We start from the raw sequence: 12,465 nt of genomic DNA, 5'->3' as shown, positions 1-12,465 counted from the left end.
TGAATTCGGAGACTAACGACGATAGGCTGCGAGGAATTGAATTTTTTAAAATGAAATTAATTCACTCAGTCCTGAAAAAAAAATTCAACATCATTTTAAATATCGCAATTCCTCCCTTCGTAACAGAAAAAAAAAATAAAAGCCGTTCTCAAAGGAGAGGGCAACTGCAGAAAAGGGTAAACAGATGCATGCTTCTGGCTAATAATTTTTTAGCATTATTTTTTCAGTAAATCAAGAGTCACACGTTGAGCCTGTGGCAATGTTGGTTATGGTAGCAGTATCTGTCCTTCGCAGTTATCCTTTTTTTTCAATGGCTGTCATTCTTTTCTCGAGTTCTACACTGTCATAACCTTATTCGTCTCCTTCCGAGGCACCCTTGCCCCAGGCTTGCTCTCCTGCGGGGACAAATGCTCATGACACATGGGACCACAACGGTATATGGCCTCTCCTGACAACATGACCGCAGTCTTGTTTCATACACTTGTACAGATATTGACCTTTGTGCGGCTTTCCTGTTTATTTCATGGTTGTTAACCATAACGAGACATACCCATTTTATAACGCTTCCTGGGAAATTAAATCTTTATTACGAAACCACAGAAAATTTATGAATTTTCATTTCTTCAAATATTGATTTTCCAATTAATATCATTCTCCATTTTTTTTCTCCTCGTAATTTCAAATAATCAATAATTCATTTGAAATTTATTTGTAGTTGTCAATTCTCGATAATCTGCAAGGCATGAGATTTATTTAGTGAAACGAGTGAGGAATGATGGGTAAATATATTGTATGAAAAAAAATGGCGTTCCAAAAATTTTCCCCCGCGTCATATACCTAAACTCGTATTATTGGATTTTCCGATAAATCATGGAAAATATGCCATGGCGAACGCGGATAGTCGGCGATAAATTATTATCCAGGGGGCTTTTCCAACACTGAATCCTCCACTCCTGTGTTTGCCATTTCATACGTGTAGGTACGCAGAGGTACATCCACCACTATGAAATTTCAACCGGGAAATATTTATTCATGTCCATGGGTGCCGAGCCTTTTTTTATGTCTCCCGCCGTTTGCGTTGGCACTCACTGTTCCATATATTCAGCTCCATCCAACCAATCCCCACTCGTCTCTCTATTTTTAAATCGCCAGAACATTCGCCATTTTCAAAATTGCTAGAATATGTTATTCGGAGTAATAACTCCGAGAGATGCGCGAGGGAAGTTGCATTTTTTGAATTGACATTTTTTAAAGTCTGAAAGTAGTCATGACAACAACTCGAATTTTTATTTACATTTTCCCACCGAAAAAAAATAAATCAGCCGTCAATCATAATTACCCCCTAGTCCGAAAAAAAAATAAAAGGCAATTAAAATGGAAACAAGAAATGAGCGTTGAGAATTGTATTCCGGGGAGGAAAGGTTCCTTGTGTCTTGGCGAGTCGTTCCGCTCGTATTACGCAGATGAGTCGACAGATAATGTATATATACATACATATATATACACATAAGATGTTGAAACCCCCGTGGGAGAGTCCCACAAGGGGCACCACACCGTGACACATATCCATATTATTCTAGGGCCCCTTGATGGCGATTATCAAAATAACAACTCAAAATTTAATCTCAAAAAATCAAACCAAAAAATATTGCAGCCAAAAAAATTCTATCACGCGAGGAATTCTCTCAATCATCATGAATTATGAGTGATTACTAATTATCCTTATTACCCAGCTGAAAGTAATCATGGATTTTATTTCAAATGACTTCCAGTTAATTTTTCACCGAGAGAAAATCTCCTCTTCGTCGTTGAAAGATCGCAGGCAATTCTTCGCGGATATCGCGTGCCAAGTCACGAAAAATTCGTTTTTTCTTTGCCCTCTTTTGTCAAACCGCGGGCATTGGAAGGGTACCGAAGTGAGAGACGAATAAAAAGGGGGAGAAAAAAAAGGTGGGGTAAAAAGTGGAGAAAAGAGAGATAAGGGAGCGAGAGGAGAAGTTATAATCTAATTGAGGTACGTCAGACTGGCGCCCGACTTTTCGTCTGCCGATTGCGTTACGAAAAGAGGCTGCGGAGACTTTTCCCGGGGTAAAAGTTGGTTGTAAATGAAACCACTGGCTAGAGAAAGTCCGTCATCAGGGAAGTAGAGGGCTGAGGTTAAACAGTGTAGAATTGTTCACCAAAGGGGGTTGCAAGCGCACTCCTTGGAAGGCCCATGATTAACCCCTCGAGCTCGTTTGCGAAGAGTGAAAAAAAAGACCAGTCTAGGAAAATTCAGCGTCTTTTATTCCTACTTTTATTTCCCTTCTCTCGGTTTTTAAATCCACGACTTCGTACCCTTCAAGGGCTATGTCTGACTTCCGGCAACTTTCTAAGAAGTTGCGCATTAACGCGCGAGAATTAAAACTTCTCCGTGGTTATTTATGATTTTTGCAATTCCGCATTTTTCTTTTTGCATACAAAGAAAAAAATTCATCTGGAATCAATCGTTTTTTATTAATTATGAATTGGTCTGTGGGATATTTTTGGGGTGATATTTTGAAAAAAAATTTTCATCACGCCTATGTCGATTGAAAATGGTAAATGCTCATGTCCAATTATTATTTTTCCTACGCCCGTTACACCGATGGCGGTTATGAAAAAATAATAAAAATGGATACTCGTGTTTTTTTTTAATTATTAAAATAGATGAATTGCAACAAGAGCTCCGAAAAATAAGAGAGACGTGAATTTTCATTCTAGTCAATTGGATATGCACGCATCGCCTGTTGTTTATTCACAATTCGTTCGTCGCGTAAAATGGCAATCAAATATTGAATAAATTCGGGTAGCGTTAACAAATTTATTTATAGCCCTCGGCAGATGGTAAACATTTGAATAAGCACAGTTAAAAAATTTTCGCAACTTCCAACAAAACATACACTAAAAAAAAAAAATTTAATTGTCATTAATATAAATATATCCATAATAAATTCGACACAAAAAAATTATTGCACCATTAACAATCACCCCCGCCCCCCCTCGCTGACAAATACAAACTTTTGCAAAATAGAGAGAGAAAAGAAAAAGAGAAAAACCTGAAAATATTTTTTATTCATGATTTCGGTGGATTAAATTTATTTTTCAAAATCCCCCAATTTAATTCCCCCATCCCGAAGGCATCAAAAAGTGAATAAATCTTATTGAATTAGTATTTCACGACTCTCCTCATCCGTTTTCCTCAGCCATTGGCGAAGTACCGTCTAAAGTGTTCGTTATTCGAAAAGGGTTGAAACTACCCGGTGTTAACCCCCGAGTCGTGGCGCACATTAAGTACAATAAATCAGTGGAGAACGCCAGGACGATCACGGAAAAGTGGGGATGGCGAGGGGGAGGTTCCAGGGTGGTTCCAGGGTGGGTTGGTAGTACAGTGGCAGGCAACTTCGCCTCTGGAGATTATCAGGATTACGGTTTCGCACATAAATTTCAGGTGGCAAATACTATATCTGTATACACTGGTGCACCATCAACTCGTGTCGGATGTAGCGGGTAGTAAAAGTAGTGGGGAGTGGTTTAAGTGTTCGAGAAGAAGGATAAGTTGACTGTACGACTGGTACCAAGGTCAGTTCTGTCGTTATTCTTATCCCAGGGTAATTGACAGCATCCGGTTTGAGTAGCTCCCCCTTGGGCAACCGGTGAATAAGATTTGACGGTGCTCTTCTCGATGATGGCATCACAGGTGGCTGAATTGCTAGCAATATATTCCAATCTTTCGCTCTCTGATGTCGCTATAAAGTCGATTCTCCCAGTTGAATCTTCGGTGCTGTTATCAGCCAACTTTAACTCTCTCATCAGCAGAAATTGCCAAGAACCCTTGGTCAACTGCTTCCAACTTTTGATGGGGATTTATTGTCGATTGAGTCTAACAAAAAAAAAAAAATTCCATAAACTGATTCAGCGGCGTATTGATCCTGTGGAGAATCAAGATGATGGATTATCGATTTCGATTTCACCCGATGTGAAAGCTAGTTGCGATATAAATTTTCACACAAATTTTCCATCCGTAAATTGGCAATCGCCTCTCTCTCTCTCTGTGGAAAGTGGTGAAAATATGGAGCACGTGAATTAATCAGACAATTAATGAATTCCTTTTGTATTTTTTACCTGGGTGGATGTCTTGCAGTGAGACATTGCCATCTCTGAATATGGGAATGGTAAAATCTGGGCTAGTCACATACCCAGAAACCCACAGGCAAGATGATGGCTCTTGACTAACGAGCACACGGCCTCGTCCCGCACAATGAGCATTATAAGCGAAAACTTTGGCCATAGTGATTCCCCACCACTGGAGGTCCCAGGTCTTCGACTTTCCCCTCATACCCCTGACATATAGGGACATACCTGGATATCTCTGGTGGCATTTCCAAGGCAAAGAGAAGAGACACAGACCCCTGCCACACATCGCCTTAAACCAAGAACTATTCAAACTCTCTACTAACGCCATAGCACAGTGGCCTTAATGGTTTCTGCCACTTAGGGAACACACTAATCACCTCTACATACGTCTACCTATTGTCCTCCATTTCGGTATTAACCCTCTCGTTGTCACACCGAGTGAAATCGTAGACCCATAATCAGAGCATTATATAGGTAGACAAGACGCCACGGGTCAATATCACGCGTCTTGACGCCACTCAAATCTCCTGTCATCCGGAGATATCGAATTGCATCACTTGTTTCATTTTTCTCATTTTTTTTTCACTGAGTTGTTTCTTCCTTACAAATGTTCGGTTCCATCTAATTGAAAAAAAAAAATTGGCAATTATTTTTTCCCTGTATGGGTTCAGGGGAAAATTCAGCTTTGTAACGAGTGACTGGACCTCAAGTTGATCTCTTTAAATTCAAATGAATGGGAATGAGAGAAAAGTCGTAGAAAACTCTTACAACTTGGTTTTCCGGTTGAGCCCTTTCATTTGCCCCGGGACTCTTCGTTTACTTTCTTAATTCAAGGTTTTTCCCGTCTTCATGATCTATTTTCTTACTCCACCGCTCATTTATCCGCGGCCATTATTTTTTCTCCAAGGTTTTTCCCTTTAATTGTCGTTTCTGAGCTATTCAGTTATCTCGTGGCGTTGTTCCCCAGGTCTGTTTACGAGGTCAGCCTCCTTGAAAAGGGCACTCGGAAAACGAGTGAGTACTTCACTCTAGGCACGAAAGGGAATATTTTCACTGGGGCTCGGACCAGCGATTATTTACGAGCTTTCAGACCACTACCTGCCAGCCTCACTCCACGATTAATTGCTCTTTGCACAATGATAGCTTTTTTCTTTCACGCTGAGGCTAAAAATTCCCCGAAAATATATTTATTCCGCGTTGAAACTCTCAAAAATTCAACAATTACCAAATTCCCCAATATTTTTTAAGGCCATAAAATTCTGCAATTTAATAGCCAAATCAATCGAAATTTCTGGCGAAAAATTTATTCGTCAAACATTTTTTTCATCACCTAAATCAATAGAATCGGGAATAGCTCCGGAACACAAGGAGATACCGCAATTTTGGTGATAAACTTTTTTCAGAGAAAATCGAGAGCTATAAAAAAAGTTATGACTAAAATTTTGCCATCTGCTTTAGATTGCGAGATATTCATTGAAAACGGAGTGGTAGTCGGAATCGGAGTGTTTTATGGAATTGTCATATTTTTTCTTGGAGATCGTAAATTGTATTTTGAAATAAAAAAAAAAATCCTCCAAATGTAATGCCTTCTGGGTACTTCTCAGTTCCCTCTCCACTGGCGACCTGAAAACTGCAAATCTCATTCGCAAACTTTTTCGCAAATTTGTCATATGGATTTTAATCTCGAGGATTTACCTAACCTACTGAGGCTCCACTCGGATTCTCACTGTTCTCTTCACAGAGATTCTGGAGTACGCCTGCGCCTCAATCCAACAGGATTACCCGCTTTTTAAATATTTCAGTTGCGCAATGTCATGTATTTTTCATCGTCAAAAAAAAAATCGGCGATTTTCCCAAAAGACAAACAGACTCGGTGAATTTTCCCTAAATATCTCGAAATTCAGAGGAGATATTAAAATTCTGTAATAACATTTTTTGTAGCTCATAATGATCTCTGCAAAAAAGGTCATAACAAAAATTTCAATATCAGTTCTTGTTCCCGATATATTTCAATATTAATGAGAACTGCAACTCATCTCCAGGTTTTTTTTTCTGGAGTATTTTTGGTGAAAATCGGTTCAAGTTTTAAGTACCCCATGATATACCTCATGCCATGACTTCTGCTCTTTTATCAACCACACATACAAAATATCTGCAACCACAGAAATTTAAACTCCAGAGTATTCTCCCCTTTTATTCATCCTCTTTCCTGAATTTTTTTTTCCGGCGCACACGGTATACTGCTAATGTAAATATTTGAGGCAGAAAAATACGAGAAAATGTAGGGGAAACTTTGTCCACGTTCATTATCTGATGAGGTATAAGGCATCTGGGAATCTGGTGGCAAAAAACTTGCATGAGTTTTCGTGCAAGAACCCAACGAGTAAGAACAATAATCGCCCTGAGAGAAATTTTTTCCAACGAAAATACAACCCCCAGAAAATAATCCCAAAACTAGATTATAATTAATAATATAATTAATTCAAAAATAAGATGCATTCGATTGAATCTCACGTCACCCTATAAAACCATTCACAGAAAATGGAAAATTACTGGAATAAATTTGAAATTAATTATCAACTCTCGACAAAACATCGGAAAAGTGCGCGCGGTTTTTCTCGCGTCCTCTCGAATTTTCCTTGAAGAAGTTTCTTGAGGAGAGTGAGATATACTTGATAAAAGTAAATTTTTCCCCGAGATAAATTACAGTGAAGAGGTGTATTATGCGAAATGTATGTACACGGAGGTCATAGAGGAGTTGTGCAGACTCAACTGCTTATTCTGCACACGGTCTCCTTATCCTGGAAGTCTGTAATAACAGTGATAATAATTGGTATAAAATTACAACAACGAGAATGAAGTCCCGGTGAGACACTGAAAATGGTGGGCCGTGTGATTATCGCAATGACAAATCATGTTGGTGAGAATAACCGGTATTCGATTTTAGCCGGTTGTTCCTGCACCGATATCTCTTATCACTGGGAATATGGAGTCATTTAATCTCAAGGAATTCTTATCGTTCACTGAATAAATGCCTTCTGAACTTGTATTTGCACGATGCATCGCGATATTCCAACCGATCCCAACCGATTTCTACCGATTTCTACCGATTTCTACCGATTTCTACCGATTACAACCTGTTATGCCCCCCTGGAGATTGGTTTCCCTTATTAGAATTCTCGCCAACGATTATTTTCGAAAATAACTCAATCCCCCTCGACTGTTTATTCGATTTATCCGCTATTTCTCTGTTTGAACAAATTACTGCAGTGGCATAATTAATGAATCCACGAGTGAAAAGCTGCACCAAGAAATTGAGACGACTCGCCGCCAGATAATTGCGCTCAAGCCTCAATTAGCGTCAATGTACTGAAAAAAAAATGGCAATATATTGTCACGAGGGCAACACCCGAGTGATAACATCCTATCATTAAACCAGTGAAGCCGAAGTACCCGGTTTCTGCGGTTTTACGCAGTGAAAAAAACATTTCTCCACCGATTTTTATCTTTCAATTTCGCGGATTGCGTGAAAATGATCCTCAAGATAATAATATCGCAATCAGGCATTTAGAAAATGCAAATAGAAAAAAATATATTGACATAAAAAAATATATTTACCACTGAAAATGGAAATTGCAATCTTATCGCGAGTACCGATCAAACATTTTCCTTTTCTTTCAATTATTAATAACGATAACTTGGCACTTCCGGTGTTTTGCGGAGATTAATTCAGCGTTTAGCCGGTTCGTGTTGTGGAGTTGAATTGCCTCGATTTATCAGTACACCAGCGATAATTGAGACATCGATTTAAAAACCCGTACGATTTATCCTCGATCGAGTGGTATGAGGTGTATCGTGATGAGGAAATTTAAAAACTGAAAATGTGAGAGCCGTCATGTGCCGAGATTTTAGAGCTTCCAAGTGAGAGTCGTATGGGTATCTCTCAATTCCATTCAGCAGTATGACTTTTTTATGCTACCATAAAAAGTGTCTTTATATGAGTGAAAATCCGGATTGCTGGAGGACATCGTACTTAATTTTTTTAATTCCTCCCAACGACAGGTCCAACTGGCACTCCGATCTTATCCAAGAATTTCTTTATCGATCTGTTGATATTTTTACATACACACCTGTACATAGGAATTCAATTACATGTGCAGCAATTGAAAAATTACACATGAAAAAAATTCTCATAAATCAATTCAATTCCGTCAAGTCAAAATATTTTCTCTAATCGAGTAATTATCTTCATAATATATTTATCATCATTAAATATATTCTCTCAATATTCCAAAAATTTATGTGAAGCATAAAAAAAATGTATATAAGCGCGGATTTATATAACTTTTATGTGTATTCTGGAAAGATTCGATGTGGAAAATCCATAATTGGTATGGTGGGAGGAATATATCGGAATATGATATTGTGGGTAAATATATTTTTCCGACAAAATGGCTGAACCGCGTCATAACCGGAAAACGCTGGCTGGTGGTTTGGTGCCGACAAAAGGGCAAACTTGGTCGGTATAAGAAGCAATTTTCCTAAAGATGTATGTATGAATATATAGAAGAACTCGGTGTATAAGGAAACAAAATGGTGAATCCACGCCCCTCGTTTTACACGTCGGATCTTGGAGCATTAATTCTCGTGGTACATAACCCCTGTGCAAAATGCTCTGAAAACAGAGGCATTCCGGTGAGAGACGAGTTAACGCGAATGTGCAAGAAACATTGTACTTTTTTTTTCAATTTATTTATGGAGAATGCAGAGATCATTGTCGTGAAGGGAAACCTCACGACGAAAATTCAATGAAAATCGGGATAGAAAAATTATAACTGTTACGGCAATTTCACTCAATATGTCTCGTCGGACGCCATTTTCCGGTAATTTACGGCGGATGATTACACGCATGTCTCGGGTACATGCATTTTATGTATATTCAATTATCTACGGTATTTATTCAGAAATAAAAACGTAGGAAATTGTCCGATAATTTTTCCGTGACTTCCAGAAAATTGGCGGCGCAAAAATTTTTCCTCTCTAAAAAAATAATATTAATTATCGCATTATCGTTTATCCGCATGATTAACGTTTTGGGAAATGGACAAGTAGAGGATTCTCTTCACGCGTAACAAAAGTGATTTGATTACGTCACAACGATTCAACTCCGATAACTCGCCCCAGCGAATCAACCGTTCCTTTCTTCCGCGGAAAATCCATGAAATAAAAAAAAATAACGTAAGTCGTAAAATTCACGTCTTTTCCTCATCCTCTCCCGATTTAAACTCAATCTATATACACCCTGTTGAAGAGAGGAGTTTCCACGATGAATTGCCGCATACAAATGCCAAAAACGTTGCATCACCCGAGCGTCCAATACCTTGTGCATCAAATTACGCGCACCAATTCACACTGAAATTGAAAAACTTCAAGGCGATGCCCAAAAATGGATATATTTCCCGAGCATTTATTTTATTTATCTATTTCGCGGGCTTATTTTGGCAGGCGAGATTTCCCCCAGTGTTTTTTATGGAATTGCCCATTCATTCCGTTCGAATCCCCAAAATTTTATCGAATCCACAAAATTCTCGAGGTGAGACAATCGAAATTTATTCGTCGTTTAATTTATTGATATTCAATTTATTTCGTAGAACAATTACAGAGCAATTCTTATTTTCTATTGTCGCAATAGAATAGCAGATCATTCGTGAGGGAATTTAATGGATTCTCTGGACAGAAATTTTCAAAGACAAACAATAATTCCCTGTATCAATACCAGTCCTTGCCACAGCCACTGGTTTTATTTATTTGATAAACCATAATAATAATACAGCCTCAGTAAATTTTATTGTCAACCGCTGATATCAAATATACAACATCGATCTTCAGCTGCAGAATACAAATCCGTTTACTTTGCTCAATGGGTTTATCGTTGTTACGTCTATTGGTTTTGTATCGTGGAGTGAGTTGTATTGATACAACATTTATTTCATTCCCTGCGCCAGTGGATTCCCCCGCGAAAAAAAAAAATAAATAAAAAGGTCGCGAGACAAGAAGGATTTAATCCGGAGAATCGAGAACCGATGGATTTCATTCCCCGATGAATACCGATCATATAATTACGGGAGTAATGACTGAGTCGATCGTCTAATTGTCTCAATTTGTCGTAATTTCGATTTATTTTTATTTTCAGGCGAAATAAGTCAACAATTCTTCCAAGTGAGGCCAGTGAACAAATCGGTGGAGGAGGGAGGATCGGTTATGATTCCTTGCGTTGTTGCTAATCGAATGGGAATCGTTCAATGGGCAAAAGATGGATTTGCTTTCGTCGTTCAACCTGGTAGGTTAAACTGATTTTTCACATCTCATTCTCACAATTATAAAATATATACATCTCATTAACAATTATTTCTGGATAAAAAAAAATATACGAGTCATTTTGTAAATCTTTTGTTCAAATTTTGAGAATATTCCAATGAATTGATGGATTTGGGATTATGATTCGATTTTTATTTGATGGAAAACATTTTTTTTTCAGGGGGCAGTATTGTGGGGTATCCAAGGTTGAGGTTAAAGGGAGATCAGGCACATGGGGTTTATAATCTGACAATCACCGATGCTTCATTGACTGACGATGGGGAATATCAGTGTCAAGTTGGTCCCTACGGGAAGAGTAAAGCCATCAGAGCTAATGCCCATCTGAACGTCATATGTAAGTACCATTTATTCCTATTTATTATTGACATCTGAATTTAATTTACCGATTATGAAAATAATTTTCTAAAGAGAGTAAAGAAGGATTACGTTATATTCCTGAATAAATGACCGGTGAAATTCTCTCATTTTTCTCATTTTTCTTTGTGATTGTTAAATTGAAAAAACGTGGAGATTATTCCAGAGCTTTGGAGTAGATGGGATACGAGGTAGTGAGAGATTTGGAGAACGTGTGGAGTTCTGGCTCTTGTGGTCAGTGACACAATTTCCTCAGTCACTCGATATTTCCGTCGGGGATAGGACCAATATCCTCCAAGCCCTTTTCATTCTACCTCCCTTTGATACTCGCCCTTTCATTTTCGGGGAAAATCCACCGAAAATTTATAGTTCATTTCAATTTTTAATTTCCCCACTGAGGCACTGGATAAACCCCGTTGATACTTGTTTTTGAGTAATTGCTTTTTTTACTGGTACCAGTCAGTAGTGTAATCCAATACTGTTTGAGGTTTTCAGAGGTACAAAGTTTACCTGGAACTGGGTCAGGCCGTTTTTCTCTGTACCCCAGGTTTTCCCGGGTTGAGAAAAAAAAGTTTCACGTTACCGAAGAAAATGCTTGATCCAAGAAACGGGGTTTATGAATTTAATAAAATAGATTCTGCGACGAAAGGAAAGGAATTAATCGTAGGATAAATAATTTCAATTATTCCTAAAAAATTCAGACAAGTGCCGGACAGCACGTTGACTCTCACTACTGTAGCGGAATCACATAATTGTGAAACGAATTCATTGAACGAATAATTTTAGAAGGAAATGCCAGTGATCGGATAATTTTTCGAGACGTTTCCGGTAATTTTCTTTTTGTTGTGGAGTCTCGGAAAATTGCCGCGTTGGAGTTAATAATCCATGGTATCCAAATGTATTTTGAACATGCATTGCCAACTGCCGGCTCGGTGACCCTAAAATTTCCCAATTCCACATGTGCAATAACCGACGAGAATTTATGGTTCCCCCTCTGGCACCCGGATCGTCGATGGGCATAAAAAAACTTTTTTCTCGACACAAAAATCATATAATAACGGTGAAACAAACAACCTTTTGCGTAATTTATGGGAATGTCGTCGAGGATTACAGAGGACAAGTGTACAATTGCTGCCCTCCCCGAATACACAGGGAACCCGGGGTATAGTTGAACTCGAGAATGGATGGACATTTATGCCACGAGGAAAATGCCCTTTCGGGGATATTCTAGGGTATTGTCTCCTCTGGGATTAACGATTACAAGCGTGTCTCGTAACGTTAGTGCTTCTGGGATTAACCACTAGCCCAAAACCGATCGTTCCCGTCTTTCTCGAGTGTTCTCTTTCTCCTTCAATTTGTTTTATTGCTTTCGGGCCCCGCGTAAAATTTAATAAAATTTAATCGGAATATTTTTTCAAAATTTTCAAAAAATTTCTGGAAGACATCAGAAAATTTATGAAGCAGAAAAAAAATCGGAAAACGTAAAAAAAAATTCAAGACCTTTTCCAAAAATAAAATTGCTTTGTTTCCCGATTTTTTTTTTGAATAAAAAAAAATTCTGAAAAGATTTCTAGAAAT

The 12,465-nt window shown here is 38.3% G+C and overlaps 1 protein-coding gene across 3 annotated transcripts in view; it reads left to right on the top strand.

Annotated features, from left to right (window-relative positions):
- The first annotated feature begins 10,370 nt into the window (after positions 1-10,370).
- LOC105271302 (nephrin) overlaps positions 10,371-12,465 on the top strand; it is a 25,279-nt gene continuing 23,184 nt past the window's right edge. For all 3 annotated transcript variants that reach the window (XM_011312766.1, XM_011312767.1, XM_011312768.1), the window contains exons 1-2: positions 10,371-10,495; positions 10,694-10,867. In XM_011312766.1, coding sequence (XP_011311068.1) covers positions 10,417-10,495; positions 10,694-10,867 — 253 coding nt within the window. In that variant the 5' untranslated portion in view covers positions 10,371-10,416. The remainder of the gene's footprint in view (positions 10,496-10,693; positions 10,868-12,465) is intronic.

The sequence above is a fragment of the Fopius arisanus genome, unplaced genomic scaffold (assembly GCF_000806365.1).
Source record: "Fopius arisanus strain USDA-PBARC FA_bdor unplaced genomic scaffold, ASM80636v1 scaffold00106, whole genome shotgun sequence".
NCBI classification, from domain to species: Eukaryota; Metazoa; Arthropoda; class Insecta; order Hymenoptera; family Braconidae; genus Fopius; species Fopius arisanus.
The sequence above is the reverse complement of the archived record's forward strand: the minus strand, read 5'-3'. Positions and strand labels throughout refer to the sequence as shown.